This window comes from Cervus canadensis, chromosome 16, assembly GCF_019320065.1.
Source record: "Cervus canadensis isolate Bull #8, Minnesota chromosome 16, ASM1932006v1, whole genome shotgun sequence".
NCBI classification, from domain to species: domain Eukaryota; kingdom Metazoa; phylum Chordata; class Mammalia; order Artiodactyla; family Cervidae; genus Cervus; species Cervus canadensis.
Window position 1 is genome coordinate 33,670,366 of NC_057401.1, and position 17,178 is coordinate 33,687,543.

Sequence of the window (17,178 nt, forward strand, 5' to 3'; positions counted from 1 at the left end):
TTTGGTGGAAGTAATATCACATTAAAAATCGGAAACATTGGGCAGAAGAAAGACAGGTCAGTTAGAAATAGTGAGTAATTGATGATGGAAATACTGGAATTAGTAAGGTGTGAAACCAAGAATACAAATGGAAAGGTTAGAAAATAACATTTAATAGCATTTTTCAACTTTCTAACTCACATTCAAATTGTGTCCTGCAGCCAGTGTATTTGTACCCTTTGCTCCTCAGTCTCTGAGAGGGAAGTCCTTAATTACATTCATAGAAGCCACCTGTCAGACAAGTGATCCTATCTATAAATAGTCGTTTCATAGAGAAAAACAGAAACATGAAAATAGCTGTATAAGCAAAATGTACATCTGAGTTTGTAAATACATCTAATAGGCTGGGGGTATATAACAATTGTCTCACCTTTTAGGCACAGCTGTTCTGTTCTTTGGCAAGGTCATTTACATAGTGAATTGTTTCAGAGAGAAACAACTTTTTTCTTATGATGAAAGATTTCTGACGAGAGGACTGTGGAAACCTAATGATTTAACAGACTAAGACATAGAAGTTTTAGCAGAACATCCAGTGATTGTAATCTTTATATGGAAATTGATTTTAGTTACTCACCATCTAAGAAAACGTTCTTATTGCAGACAGTACTTTTCATAGATTTTCTGCAGAAAAACAGCAATAAAATAATGTGATGACCAAGATTTCTTTGAATCTTTTTTGTAGCCCGGTAAATGGCTTTTGTGTATACTTTGTATGTGTTCACAAAGTGAAAGTGCTTTGTGAATTTGGTTACTATTTTGTACAGGAATTATCTCATAGCAAGTGTTAGTAAGCCTAAGTATTCTGATCTCTAATTTTACTGTAAAAAAGGGAAAGAGATGAACTCTTAAGAAAGTACTTCATATTTTTTCCCCAACTCTTCTTCATTTTCTACCACAAACATCTAAGTTATCTTTACCAGAAAATCTTTAAAAATTCACAAATTACTTACCATGTAAAAATAGATGATGATGAAATGATTAGAAGATAATTAGGTAATAAGGTAAATAGTTAAGGTCAAGGCAGTTCATTGTTAATCATATTAAATAAGCTTATTCTTACCTTAGATAGTGTGATTCCTTTTCAGATCAGTAGTAATTGAAAAACAGATACATTAAAGCAGTGTGATCTTTCTTATTTGCTCCTTTTTTATATGCATCTCTACTATAGTTATTATCATTTTTATAATTAATCACAAGATAGCATTTCCATTATAAATTCTTACATTTTAATATTCACAGTGTGATGTGGGGCACCTATTCAGTAAATGTTTTTTGGGGTGGTTACTGTGTATCAGACATGATACTGTGTATCATGCCATTAGGATGGTATCATAACAGTGAACTAAAGGTCAGACTATCCTATAATTACAAACTGGAATGTACACTGAAGACTGATGAAAGAAGAATTGCATATGCAGGGTGATTGCATGTGGAATAAGACAGAGTCTAGAGTCAGATAACTTAGATTCAGATCTTACTACCATATCTGGTATTTATGTGACTTTAGGCCAGTGAACTAATGTTCATTTTTTTAACATGAGAATGATAATATTAGCATCTACCTTGTGTGGTTGGTATGGAGATGAAAACAAATTTTTTCATGTAAAAATATTAGCAAAATATGTTGTAGTACTTGTCTTATAGTCTAGTGAAGTCTATCAAATTTTTTGTTTTCCCAGAGTATTACTAGTAAGTATTACATATATATACACCTATTCCCATTTCATGTTCATCTCCAGACCTGAGACCATATCTTATATTTAGTAATATTTCTCATCTAAGCAGTTGGCATAGTGTACTGGCATAGTGAACCCTGAAATGTACAATTGAATGAAACTTAGATGACTTCCCTAGTGATCCTGTGGTTAAGACTCCCAATGCAGGGGCCATGGGTTCAAGCCCTGCTTAGGGAAGATCCCACATGCCGCATGACCAAAAGAAACCAAAAGAAAGAAAAAAAAAAAAAAACCAACAGAAAACTTAGAAATCTAAAGGTACTCCCAAGATAAATCAAAACTGTACTTTATAGGATATCATTGTATGTTTAGTTATATAAGTAATAAAATGGCTAAATACCATCTAGAGGGGGAAAATGTGTTCCTGTTATATTGTTCCCAGGATGTTGGAACAAGAACCCAACAAAACTATTCTCTTTCAGTCTCTGGGAAAAGGAGATAGAGAAAAGATTTAGTTGTAAGAAAATATACAAATGGTGGTTGAGTTTTAACTAACCATACCTCTGGTGGTCGTATCATTTACAGTACAGCCAAGTATACTTCGGGGAGTGAAAGGAGGTGGTATTAGTCACACTGGCATGATAGGTGTAAATTAGAACTTAGATCAGATACGTGTTCTGTCATAACTGTTGTGATAGCGGTATGAAGAATGTATCATGAGAACATAAAGAGGGGTGCTTGCAGGTTAAGGAAAACCTTTACACATCTGAGTAAGACTTCTGAGGAATGAGAATTTCTTCCAAATCAGGTAGGGAAAGAAGGGGCATGCCTGGCTAAAGAATCCCAGTGCCATCTTGCTCTCTCTGTAGTCTTGCCTCTAAACGAATTTTTCCCTCTCAAGAGGTACTTCATGTCCGTCATTCTTCTAAAGTAGCCCTATGAAGCTATTGAATTTTTACTATAATGAATCTAACATTTAAGGAGCTTGTAACTAAACTGATTTACTTGCAGAAGTAATTGATAGGTTTTCCTTGCCCATCTCTATTACAGTATTTATATTTAAAATACAACAGTGATTAAAAGATTATTGTCTGCTTCAGTTGCTTATGAGGAAAAATGATAATTTTCAGTACTGAGGGTAGATATTTCCTGTTCTGCATTCCAGATTGTTACACCAGAACAAATGGATGAAGATTACAAAGGGACAGAGTTTGGCATCAGTATAAAGGGCAATATTCTACTACTCTATCAAAAATAGAATAGGGTCTCCTAAGAAGTTTTTAGTCCCTTTGCGTTAAAGGTAAAAGGAAGGCCGTTTTCCCAGGATGTTATCATTTCGATAGATCTTTTCTCTCCTAAATTATATAACTCTTTGATATTAATAATTGTTAGAATTTCAGAAAATGTTAAATAATTTGCAGCAGTGCTTCCTTACCTTTTGGACCTGTGGGTAAGGGTGAGAAGATGTACTTTCACTGTCCTTGCTGATGGAGGAGACAGATTTGTTGCTGGCTTTTACAAAGGAAATACTAGCTACAGGTATTGCCATGTATTTTTAATCCTTTATGTCTGCTCACAATAAACATAGATAATATTAAGATGTAATTAAGTAATACACATCAGATTTATGTAGTCACATTTAATTTTGTTATTCTTATGCATCCAATTTTTCTAGCTTAATGCTTATTAGCATTTGTTCATGTATATTCACAAATAAATCACAGAAAATATTGTCCAACTCTGCTCCTCATCACTCTGCCATTTTTAAGAAGGCAAATCAAAGGATTTTACTTCAAAAATGAGCAAATCTTGGATCATAAAAGTAATACGCTAAAATATGTAGCCAAAATTCATGAATTTAGACACACTAATGTGTGAATTAAACATTTGTTTGGGCTGGCCGCATAACTTTCACGTAATTGATCCATAAAAATTGTTTTTGTAAGCAGATGATAACTAACTTGAAATATAGTTGCTGCTATTTTCTTGAATATCTGTTATGGGCTAGGCGCTCTGCTAAGTAAGTTGTACCTCACACCTTGAAACAGTGCCTTCAAGGTTAGGTAATTAGTATAATATATTCACTATAACCTTGGGCTTCCCTGATAGCTCAGTTGGTAAAGAATCCACCTGCAATGCAGGAGACCTGGTTCAGTTCCTGGGTCGGGAACATCCACTGGAGAAGGGATAGGCTACCAGTATTCTTGGGCTTCCCTTGTGGCTCAGCTGGTAAAGAACCTGCCTGCAATGAGGGGGACCTGGGTTCGATCCCTGGGTTGGGAAGATCCCTGGAGAAGGGAACGGCTACCCACTCCAGTATTCTGGCCTAGAGAATTACATGGACTGCAGAGTCCATGGGATCCCAAAGAGTTGGACGTGACAGAGCGACTTTCACTTACTTATTCACTATAATCTTAACATTTTATGGAAAAAAACCAAAACGAACTTTTTGGCCAACCCAGTATAAGAAAGTGGTGCCTGTGAGGTTTAATAACTTAGTCAAGGATACATGGTTTGTAGGTGATTAAGCTAGATATCTTTCAAAGCTGTGGTTTTTCCAGTAGTCATGTACAGATACGAGAGTTGGCACATAGAGAAGGCTGAGCACTGAAGAATTGATGCTTTCGAATTATGGTGCAGGAGAAGACTCTTAGTCCCTTGAACTGAAAGATCAAACCAGTCAGTCCTAAAGGAAATCAACCCTGAATATCCATTGGAAGGACTGATGCAGAAGCTGAGAGTCTAATACTTTGGTCACTTGATGCGAAGAGCAGACTCATTGGAAAAGACTCTGATGCTGGAAAAGATTAAAAGCAACAGGAGAGGGGGTTGGCAGAGGATGATATAGATATAGATAGCATCACCACTCAATGGATATAAATTTGAGCAAGTTCAGGAGATAGTGAAGAACAGCAAAGCCTGGCATGCTACAGTCTGTCGGGTCACAAAGAGTCAGACACAATTTAGCAACTAAACAGCAGCAGCAAGCTAGATTCAAATCCAGTTCTTTTTTATTTTAGAATTGTTCTATTACTCGCAGATAAATGTATGCCACTAGTATTTGGTCATTAATTTACTCTGTGTACTTGAACCAAAATTTAAAGTATCAATTTTATGCTGTGTATTTATTGACAGGTAAGGATATTATTAATAATATGATTTATCACAGCATATTACAAAGCAGTATATATTGGAAACATTTAAAAATAAATGCATGCTTACTCATGTATATATATATACATCTGTGTATGTATGTATATGTTGATATACGGAGAATTAAGCTAATGGGGGAATGATATATATATATATATATGTATGTGTCTATAGATGTATAGAGATTAAGGTTTCTTTACTGTAGTTTTCTTTTGGTGTTTTTCTGTATATATATTTGTATCTATGTATGCATGTTTGTGCTTAAATAATATTAAATTGCTGAATATTGACTATAGTTATTTCATTACTTCCAGAGAGTCACTGGGAACATGCATAGGACTACAAGTTACACAATAAGAGGAAAAGAGCAACTGTAATTTTAGTGGTTCTTTTGTGTTTTGCTTCCTTGCATTTGAATGGTTGGCCATCATTGCCAGCTAGCCACATTTTTTTTTTTCTCTTTTTTTCTAGCCACATTTTTTTTTTTTCTGTCTTTTTTTCTAGCCACATTTTCCCCCCCTCTCTTTTTTCCTTAATGCAACTCTGGGCTAAACTACTGAGCTTCAGGGAAATCCTAGTGGATTATTTCATTTGTGCTTTATACCTTTCACACAGCACAGTTTTTGAGAGGCTGAATTGGAAACATTAACTGAAAGTAGTAAGAAATAAGAGAGGTAAACTCCTCCTTAAATTCTCTCCTCTGTGCACCATCCCCCGCACCCCCAATAAAAAGCCCATTGATCTCAGCTTGCTCGTGTAGTTTTAAGTTCTGACTCTCTAGCATAGGAGTTGACAGTTGACAGCTCATGAGCCAGTGTTATTGAAACATAGCCACATTCATTTACTTACCTATTTTCTCTGTTGCTTTCTTGATTACAACAGAATTGAGGTTACAACAGAACAGACTGTATGGCCTAAAATACTTACTGCCTGGGTCTTTTTAATTAAAATGTTTAGGTACTCCTGATCTAGCACATAAAGAAGAAACCAGGGACTTCTCACTTAACCAGGGAAAATTTACCCTTCTATTTGAAGTTATGGATCCCCATAAGAACATTGTAACATATGAGCATAGGTAGTATTTGATGTTTAAAATGGCCCTAATATTTTTGAATTTGTCTGGGAAGAAATATGAGTTTCTGGAAGGAAACATGTTCTGTCTTTGAGGAAATATGAAGAAACTTTGAAGTTCTTCCATATTCCAGTTCTGTTTGGGGGTTCCTGGTAATTGTATGGGCTTCCCTGGTGGCTCAGATGGTAATTATATATAAGACAAAGGGATGAGGAGGGGAAAGAAGAAGAAAGGCTGATTTGTTTTGATTTGGATTGACAACAACAGTGCATTAAAGTGTAGTCGGTTCATTTTATATCGGTATTTATTAGGCAAACATTTGACACGATATTGGCTTCTGACTACCTGTCAGTTTTCATTTTGTGGCTTTTTTTGTTGTTAATCCTCAATTTTCTTCCAATTGTATGTAAGGTCCAGTAAGAAATGATGTCTCTTGTTCATTGATGTATTATTCCCAGTACCTAAAACAGTACTTGACCATAGTAGGTGTTCAGTTAATACTTCTTGAGTGAGTGAGTTTAGACTTGAGGTTTTATTTTTGTCACAAAATTGTGGCTTTTCAAAAATGTCTGCAATCAGTTTGTACCTAGAAAATAGGCAATAATTAGAAATATGCAAGCCTTTTTGAAAACTATATCTTCAACCTAATCATTGTAAGTATTAGTCCTATCACATATTACATAGCAGAAACTGGGTCCTCACTTTAGTGAAACTGTTTGATGTCTGACTACTCAATTATAAATTGATATAAGTTGGTTAAATTATGTATTTACAGTAGGTGAATTTCACACTGGCTTTTAGTAAACTCTGACTTGCAAACTGCTATAGGTTCTGAATTAGTGCAAGTGTTGTTAAAAATTGTATTATGTTCTCAAATATAGTTAAATCATTTAAAAATCATTGGCTTACTTATAATTTTTCTTTTTCAGTGTCTCCAAACAGGTACCATTTATAACAAAAAGATATTACTAATAGTGATCTATTCATAGTTCCTTGCAGTTTTTTTTTTAATATGAGCTCTGATACCACACAGTGATAAGCTGTTTTCATTCCATGTTTAAGATGAAAGAGTTACTAATTATAAAGACATACCCTAAACCATCTAATATTAGATCAAATTTCATTGGAGTTAAATATATCTAGTATTTGTAGGAAATGTTCTGAAATCAAATGAATGATCTTGTTGTTCAATTGCCCAGTTGTGTTCAACTCTTTGGGACTCCATGGACTGCAGCGTGCCAGGTCCCTGTCCCTCACCATCTCCCAAAGTTTGCCCAGATTCACATCCATTGCATCTGAGATGCCATCAAGCATCTCATCCTCTGACACCATCTTCTCCTTTTGCCCTCAATCTTTCCCATCATCAAGCACTTTTCCAGTTAGTTGGCTGTTCACATCAGATCAGCAAAATACTGGAGCTTCAGCTTCAGCATCAGTCCTTCTAATGAGTATTAAGGATTGATTTCCCATAAGATTGACTATTTTGATCTTGTGTGTTAGTCACTGAGTGGTGTCCGACTCTTTGCAACCCCGTGGTTGCAGGCTTCTCCGTCTATGGGATTTTCTAGCCAAGAATACTGGAGTTTTGTTGCCATTTCCTTCTCCAGTGGATCTTCCTGACCTAGGGATCGAACCTGGGTCTCCTACATTGCAGGCGTAGGCTCTTTACCATATGAGCCACCAGGGAGACCCTGGTGGGGTTTGATCTTAGTATGTAGCAATTTCAAAGCGATTGGAGATAGCTCGGATATGTAATATGCTTAGTGGTTTGACACTAACCAATGTGTGATTGTCATGGCTCACGTTGAGTATAACAGAATGGAGAGAAGCAGATGCAAGCTAAATTTGTAGAAATGTGATGTTTCATTTGCTGAGAAAAACACTTACTCAAAACAAATAGCTCCTTAGTTTATGTTAACAGATTAAAATCTCAAAGGAAAGTCATAACGGGTCTTAAAGTAAAATACCAATAATGTGACAATTTTTTCTTTTTTAGATTGTGCTTTTGTTTAAAGCAAGTAGGATGCTAAATATGTTAATAGAAAAATAACTTGAATATTGACACTGTATCCAAGGGTTGGTAGATTGTCAACCACAGGGCAGTTTCTGGCTTTGGCCTGATTTCGTAAAACAGGTGAACTAAGGGTTGTTTTTGCATTTTAAAAGCTTTTTTTTTTCTCTTTCAGTATTTTAAAGGTGTTCCCTTGTCTTCTCATTTGCTTTGTTTTCCCAGAGAAATTTGTCATTCTTCTCTTTATTTCTCTGTATGTAACTTGTCCTTGTTGTTCAGTCACTAAGTCATGTCCTATTCTTTGAGACCTCATGGACTGTAGCATGCTGGGCTCCTCTGTCTCCACTATTTCCTGGAGTTGCTCAAATTCATGTCTGTTGAGTCTGTGATGCTGTCTAACCATCTTATCCTTTGCCACGCCCTTCTCCTTTTGCCTTCAATCTTTCCCAGAAACAGGGTCTTTTCTAGCGAGTTGGCTCTTCTCATCAGGTGGCCAGAGTATTGGAGCTTCAGTATCAGTCCTTCCAATGAATATTCAGGATTGATTTCCTTTAGGATTGATTGGTGGTCTCCTTGCAGTCCAGGGGACTCAGGAATCTTCTCCTGCACCACAGTTTGAAAGCATCAATTCCGCGCTCAGCCTTCTTTATGGTTCAACTCTCACATCTGTGTATGACTGTTGTAAAAACCATAAATTTGACTATGTGGACTTCTATCAGCAAAGTGATGTCTCAGCTTTTTAATACACTGTCTAGGTTTGTCACAGCTTCCCTTCCAAGGAGCAAGTGTCTTAATTTCATGGCTGCAGTGTTTTTTTTTTTTTGCAACCCCATGGACTGTAGCCTACCAGGCTCCTCTGTCCATGGGATTTCCCAGGCAGGAATACTGGAGTGAGTTGCCGTTTCCTTCTCCATGCAGTGTTTTTTTAATCTGGTTGCTTTTAAGATTTCTCCTCTACCAGTGATTTTGAGTAATTTGATTATGGTGTACCTTGGTCTAGTTTTGGTCCTTTTCCTTGTGCTTGGGATTGACTGAACTTCTTGGATTTATTGGCTTACTTTGGTCAAACTTGGAAAGTTTTCATCTATTATTTCTTCAATTAATTCTTCTATTCCAAACTTTTTTCTTTAGGGACTCCGGTTACACATATTGCAATGTTGTTAAGCTGCTTGAATCCCTATAGTTTGCTGATGGTCTTTTCATTTTTCCTTTTTCCCTTTGTGTTATATTTTTGATAATTCTTATTGCTTTGTCTTCAAAATTCACAACTCTTACTTTCTATAAAAGCTATTACGCTTTTTATCTCATCCAGGATATTTACATCTGAGACACTATAGTTTTCATCTCCAGAAATTCAGTTTGAGTGCTTTTTACACTTTTCATGCCTCTCCCTAAGGTTTTGAACACATAGACTACAGTTATAAAAATTGTTTTAATGTCCTTTTCTGCTGATTCTATTAGGTGTTGCAAGAGTAATTGAGGTTTGTCATTTGATATTGGACTTTGCCATTTGATATTGGAATAGTCTTAAATAGTCTTAAATAAATGTGATTATGTTATGCATAATTTTAATGCACATTTCTTGCTTTGGTTTTTTGCTAGTGATTTATTACTTGTTGTTTATATTTTAGACTAGAGAAATGATGTTACACAAAAAGTAAATTTGAGTGATTTTCTTATTCAAGTTCAGCATGGGTCATAAAGCAGCAGAGACAACTTGCAACATCAGTTACACATTTGCCCCAGGAACTGCTAAGGAACGTACAGTGCAGTGGTAGTTCAAGAAGTTTTTCAGAAGACACAAGAGCCTTGAAGACGAGGGGTGCAGTGGCCAGCTGTCGGAAGTTGACAACAACCAATTGAGAGGATCATCGATGCTGATCCTCTTAAAACTACATGAGAAGTTGCCCAAGAACTCAGTATCGACCGTTCTTTGGTTATTTGGCATTGGAAGCAAATTGGAAAGGTGAAAAAGCTTGATAAGTGGGTGCCTAGTCAGCAAACAAAAAAAATGATTTTGAAGTGTCGTCTTCTCCTATATCCTGTGCAACAACTAAGAACCATTTTTTTTTTTTTTGGATTGTGATGCATGACTAAAAGTGGGTTTTATATGACAACCTGCAATTACCAGCCCAGTGGTTGGACCGAGAAGAGGCTCCAAAGCACTTCCCAAAGCCAAACTTAACAGCAGAAAAGGTCATGGTCACCGTTTGTCCATCTGCTGCTGGTTTGATTCACTACAGCTTTTTAAATACCCCTGAGACCATTCTGAGAAGAATGCTCAGCAAATTGATGAGAGAGGCACTGAAGTCTGCAAAGCCTCGAGCTGGCATTGGTGAGCACAAAGGGCCCAATTCTTCTCCATGACAACGTCCGACCACGTCTCAAAACTGATGCTTCAGAAGTTGAACGAATTGGGCTACGAAGTTTTGCCTCATCTGTTGCATTCATCTAACCTCTTGCCAACTGATTCACTTCTTCAAGCATTTTGATAACTTTTTGCATGGAAAATGCTTCCACAACCAGCAGGATGTGGAAAATGCTTTCCAAGAGTTTATCAAATCCTGAAGCATGGGTTTTTGCGCCAAAGGAATAAACAAACTTATTTCTTGTTGACAAAAATGTGTTGATTATAATGGTTCCTATTTTGATTAATAAAGATGTGTTTGAACCTAGTTATAATGATTTAAAATTCACAGCCCCGAACCGCGATTATGTTTGCACCAACCTAATAATATCTGTGTCGGTTCTGGGTAATTTTCAGTTGATTAATTTTTCTGCTTACTATGAGTCATGTTTTCCTGCTTCTTTGCATGTCTGATGATATTTGGATACTAGTCATTGTAAATTTTGCTTCATTAGATGTTTTCTGTTTTTCTTTTATGGTTATTACTGAGCTTTGGTCTGAGACATTTTAGTTATTTGGAAACAGTTTGATTCTTTCAAGTCTTCCTTTGAAGATTTGTTGTGTGCTGTGTGCTTGGTTACTTCAGTCGTGTCCGACTTTTTGTGACCCCATAGACTGTAGCCTCCCAGGCTCCTCTGTCCATGGAGTTTCTCCAGGCAAGAATACTAGAGTGGGTTGCAATGCCTTCCTCCAGGATCTTCCCAACCCAGGGATCGAACCCAAGTCTCCCACATTATAGGTAGATTCTTTGCCATCTGAGCCACCACGGAAGCCCAAGAATACTGGAGTGGGTAGCCTACCCCTTCTTCAGAGGATCTTCCCAATCCAGGAATCAAAATGGGGCCTCCTGCATGGCAGGCGAATTCTTTACCACCTGAACTGCCAGGGAAGCCCAAAGATTTGTTAGGTAGAATCAAAGAAATGTTTAGTCTGTGCATGATTGTTCTCTACCACTGAGCCAAGACTTTTCTGAATACTCTGTCCAATGCCCCATGCACTGTTAAGGTTTTCAGTATGGCCGTTAGAAACAAGCACTGCTCCCTGTCTTGTGTAAACACTGATGCTCATCCCTTTAATTTTTTCGAGTGATAATTTCCTCATACACATGCACCAGCTATTGCTGTAACGGCTGCACAAAGGGTCCTTTTGCAGACGTTCAGTATTCTCTCTGTACAGTGCGCTGTTCTCTGATGCTCTTTGTTCTCCTTGGACTCTGAGCTGTCTCTTGAACTCAGTTTGCCTGGGTATCTCCTCTCGGCACCAAGGCCTGGAAACACTCTAATGACAGTAAACTGAGGGCAGTTGTAAAGCATTTTTGTTTTCTTTTTCATTTCTCAATGATTATTTTTCTTTACTTCTTAATGTCCAGTGTTTTGAGAACTGTTGTTTTATATGTTTTTTTCAGTTTTTGGGTTGATTCAAATAAGACTGTATGGTTTCTGTTACTACATTATAGCCAGAAGTGAAAGGTGTTCTTGCAGTTGGGGTTGAAATTTTAGAATTAGTGGTTAAATAGTTGCAGGTGATGTAGAGAGTTGGACCACAGGTATAAATGTAGTAGAAAGGTGAAGGTCATTCAGTGAGTCATCCACATAAACTTTGAAGTCTCCTAAGTAGGTAGGTTAGAGACAGAATGTAAGACTTTAAAAAAACCGAGTCAAAGTTGTGAAGTTTTAATACTGCACATTTCATGTGTTTTGTTAGGGAAAATAAAATTATTTTAAAATTATCTTAATCTTTTAAAATTATGTTAAATTATTTTATCTGTTCTAGAACCTTCTGATAACTTAAGGGAGATTCTCCAAAATGTGGCCAAATTGCAAGGAGTATCAAATATGAGAAAGCTAGGCCATCTGAATAACTTCACTAAGGTAAGTAACTTCAGTCTTTACATTATCATCCTAAGTTATTTTTTCCTTATTGTACTTAAAAGATATATCTTAACCACCGTTAACAAGAAATTCTTCAGTATTCCCTCAATATTAGTGTTTCCTTGGCCCTTTCTCATGGATTTTTGTCATATGTTTTTAATTTTAAAAGTATATTTGAATAATGAGAAGTACTTGATGTTTGTTGTCAAATATTTGGTAGATTCAGCAGAGAATAAAGGGAAAAGAAATCACTGAGAAATCAGTAATTCAGTCTCCACTATTAGTCACATAAGGATGTAATTCTGTTGCCTTTTAATATTCATTTTTTGTGGTATCATATGATAAATATGTCGGTACATGAGTATGGTGTGTTGCATTTCATAGATGTAATAATTTCCAGAGAGATATTACCACTTCCTTTCCTTTTCCTGATACTCTCTTCCCATTATCTGGATCTCAGAACTCAACATAAATGTTAGGGCACTTATCCCAAATAAATATTAACCTGATCTCTATTAGCCACCAAGAATTCCCAAGTATTATAGATGGATTGGTATGGTTGGGAGCCTGGTAATGCTGAACAGCCAAATCATGGAAACACTAAAATACCTGTTATTCGAGGTGATGCCACAAATAGAAAATAGAATGCTTCCTTTTGGGAAAATTTACATTTTTACTTTACTAAATATAAATTATTCTATGTTTTATTTTTATATTTTATTGAAGTTTAGTTAATTTACAGCATCATGTTAGTATCAGATGTACAGCATTTGATTCAGATTATATATACTCATTTTCAGATTCTTTTCCCTTATAGGCTGTTACAAATATTGAGTACAGTGCCTTATACATTTTAAATGTAGGAAGAAGTGTTTTAGCTGCTTACTAAAAGTGTGATCCGTAGACCTGCAACATTGGTGTCACCTTGGAGTTTGTTTGATATGGACAATTTTCAACCCCACCCCAGACCTACTGAATGAGAATCTACATTTTAATGACCATCTCAGATGAATTTGGGTGTACATTAAAATTTGAGTCACGCTGTTTTAATCTTTCCAAAATGTTTAATTCTTTGCTACTTGGTAGTTAGACTGTGGCTTGAATTTGATTTTATTTCATACAAATAGAAGGGGTAAGAATATAGTCACTATGTAACAAAATTTTTTTTTCCAGTAAGGTGTTATATAATAAATAAAAAGTAGATTCGTTTTTTTCTTTTCGTAGTTACTGAAATATACATTTATTTTTTTCTTAATGAAACATTCTGGGATTTATTTTTATGTAACATGAGAAAATTATCTTGTATGAGTGAGGACAGTGATTTTTTAAAAAACTTTCAAAAACATTGAATAAGCCCTTTGAAGGGGTTTTCAAAAATGTCCTTGTTGAATGTTTCATTTTTATGAATGTATCAAAAATCTTCAAATATGTTTCTTTAGTGTACTACTCAGGTAATGTCAGGTTTTTAAGACCTAGAGTTATTTCAAGGTTACAAATTGCATCTCCTGATTTTGCTCTATTAAATTTTCCAGTTTTATGTCATCACTCTTCACCCAGGTCTAATAGTAACATGTCTTAGCACTTGCCTTCATTTAACTGTTAAAAACAGTTAATAGAGGTTTATGTCTTGTTTGATCTCCTGGTTCATGTCATAATCAGGTTGACATCTAGTTACGTACTTCCATATCGTTTACAACTGGGATTCTAAAAGAAGAATGAATGTAAGAATGGCAGTGATTTCTGTTATTTCACTTTGGCACCAGAATGGGTCCTTTTTTTGTTCAGTCCTTCAGTCGTGTCCGACTCTTTGCAACCCCATGGACTGCAGCACGCCAGGCATCCCTGTCCTTCACCATCTCCTGGAGCTTGCCCCAACTCATGTCCTTTGAGTTGGTGTTGCCTTGCTTGCCCCAACTCATGTCCATTGAGTTGGTGTTGCCTTCCAACCATCTTGTCCTATGTTGTCCCCTTCTTCTCCTGCTTTCAATCTATCCCAGCATCAGAGTCTTTTCTAATGAATTGGCTTTATGCATCATGTGGCCCAAATATTGGAGTTTCAGCTTCAACTTCAGTCCTTCCCATGAATATTCAGGACTGATTTCCTTTAGGATTGACTGATTTGATCTTCTTGCTGTCCAAGGGACTCTCAAGAGTCTTCTCCAACACCACAGTTTAAAAGCATCAATTCTTTGGCACTCAGCTTTCTTTATGGTTCAACATGACTACTGGGAAAACCATAGCATTTACTAGATGGACCTTTGTCGGTAGAGTAATGTCTTTGCTTTTTAATATGCTGTCATGGTTTGTCATAGCTTCTCTTCCAGGGGGCAAGCATCTTTTAATTTCATGGCTGCAGTCACCATCTGCAGTGATTTTGGAGCCCAAGAAAATAAAGTCTGTCACTATTTCCATTGTTTCTGCATCTGCTTGCCATGAAGTGATGGGACCAGATGCCATGATCTCAGTTTTTTGAACGTTGAACTTAAGCCAGCTTTTTCTCTCTCCTCTTGTACTTTCATAAAGAGGCTCTTTAGTTCCTCTTTGCTTTCTGCCATAAGCGTGGGTGTCATCTGCATATCTGAGGTTAGTGATATTTCTCCTGGCAATCTTGATTCCAGCTTGTGTTTCATCCAGCCCAGCATTTTGCATGATGTACTCTGTGTATAAATAAGCAGGGTGACAATATACAGCCTTGACGTACTCCTTTCCCAATTTGGAACCAGTCCATTGTTCCATGTCCAGTTCTAACGCTTCTTGACCTGCAGGCAGGTTTCTTAGGAGGCAGATAAGGTGGTCTGGTATTCCCATCTCTCTAAGAATTTTTCACAGTTTTTTGTGATCCACATCATCAAAGTCTTTAGTCAGTGAAGCATAAGTAGATTTTTTCTGGAATTCTCTTGCTTTTTCTGTGATCTAGTGGGTGTTGGCAATTCGATCTCTGGTTCCTCTATGCTTTCTAAATCCAGCTTGAACATCTGGAAGTTCCTGGTTCATGTACTGTTGAAGCCTAGCTTGGAGAATGAGTCCTAAAGCGGTGTTAAACTCTAGAGAAGTACAATACAGTAGACACATGTGAGCCACTTTTGTAATTTTAAATTTTCTAGCAGGTCACACTGAAAAAGTAAAAGGAAGTGTGAACTTATTTTTAATAATTTTATTTAATACACTATATCCAACTTATCATTTTATGTAATTAGTATGAAATATCAATGAGATATTTAATATTTTTTCGTACTAAATCTTGGAAGATAAGTGTGTGTGTTTTCAGCTCAGTTCAGTTGCTCAGTCTTGTCCGACTGTTTGCGACCCCGTGGACTGCAGCACGCCAGGCTTCTCTGTCCATCACCAACTTTCAGAGCTTGCTCAGACTCATGTCCATCGAGTCAATGATGCCATCCAGACATTCTCATCCTCTGTCATCCCCTTCTCCTCCTGCCTTCAGTCTTTCCCAGCATCAGGGTCTTTTCCAGTGAGTCAGTTCTTCATATCATGTGGCCAAATTATTGGAGCTTCAGATTCAGCATCAGTCCTTCCAGTGACTATTAAGGACTGATTTCCTTTAGGATTGACTGGTTTGATCTCCTTGCAGTCCAAGGGGACTCTCAAGAGTCTTCTCCAACACCACAGTTCAAAAGCATCAATTTTTTGCCGCTCAGCTTTCTTTATGGTCCAACTCTCACATCCATACATGACTACTGGAAAAACCATAGCTTTGACTAGACGGACCTTTGTTGGCAAAGTAATGCCTCTGCTTTTTAATATTCTGTCTAGGTTGGTCATAGCCTTTCCTCCAAGGAGCAAGTGTCTTTCAGTTTCATGGCTGCAGTCACCATCTGCAGTGATTTTGGAGCCCAAGAAAATTAAGTATCATTGTTTCCATTGTTTCTGAGTCTGTTTGCCATGAAGTGATGGAACCAGATGCCATGTTCTTAGTTTTTTGAATGTTGAATTTTAAGCCAGCTTTTTCCACTCTTCTTTCACTTTGATCAAGAGGCTGTTTAGTTCCTCTTTGCTTTCTGCCATAAGGGTGATATCATCTGCATATCTGATGTTATTGATATATCTCCTGGCAGTCTTGATTCCAGCTTGTGCTTCATCCAGTCCGGCGTTTCGCATGATGTACTCTGCGTATAAGTTAAATAAGCAGGGTGATAATATACAGCCTTGACATACTCCTTTCCCTGTTTGGAATCAGTCAGTTGTTCCATGTGTGGTCCTGTTGCTTCTTGACCTGCATACAAATTTCTCAGGAGGCAGGTAATGTGGTCTGGTATTCCCATCTTGAAGAGTTTTTCACAGTTTGTTGTGATCCACACAGTCAAAGGCTTTGGCATAGTCAATAAAGCAAAAGTAGATGTTTTTCTGGAACTCTCTTTTTCTATGAGCCAGTGGATGTTGGCAATTTGATCTCTGGTTCTTCTGCCTTTTCTAAATCCAGCTTGAACATCTGGAATTTTTCAGTTCATGTACTGTTGAAGCCTTGCTTGGAGAATTTTGAACATTTGCTAGCGTGTGAGATGAGTGTAGTTGTGCAGAACTTGTGTGGAACATTCTTTGGCATTGTCTCTCTTTGGGATTGGAATGAAAACTAACCTTTTCCAGTCCTGTGGCCACTGCTGAGTTTTCCAAATTTGTTGGCATATTGACTGTAGCACTTTCACAGCATCATCTTTTAAGATTTGAAATAGCTCAGCTGGAATTCCATCACCTCCACTAGCTTGCTCATAGTGATGCTTCCTGAGACCCACTTGACTTTGCATTCCAGGATGTCTGGCTCTAGGTGAGCGATCACACCATTTGGTTATCTGGGTCACATAGTTCTTTGCATTAAATGCCATCTCTTCTTAATATCTTATGCTTCTGTTAGGTCCATACCATTTCTGTCCTTTATTGTGCCCCTCTTTACATGAAATGTTCCCTAATTTTCTTGAAGAGATCGCTAGTCTTTG

General features: G+C 37.0%; 1 protein-coding gene across 3 annotated transcripts in view; it reads left to right on the plus strand.

Annotated features, from left to right (window-relative positions):
• Positions 1 to 17,178, plus strand: part of RICTOR (RPTOR independent companion of MTOR complex 2) — a 126,840-nt gene that overhangs the window by 22,577 nt on the left and 87,085 nt on the right. For all 3 annotated transcript variants that reach the window (XM_043488494.1, XM_043488496.1, XM_043488497.1), the window contains one exon: positions 12,132 to 12,229. In XM_043488494.1, coding sequence (XP_043344429.1) covers positions 12,132 to 12,229 — 98 coding nt within the window. The remainder of the gene's footprint in view (positions 1 to 12,131; positions 12,230 to 17,178) is intronic.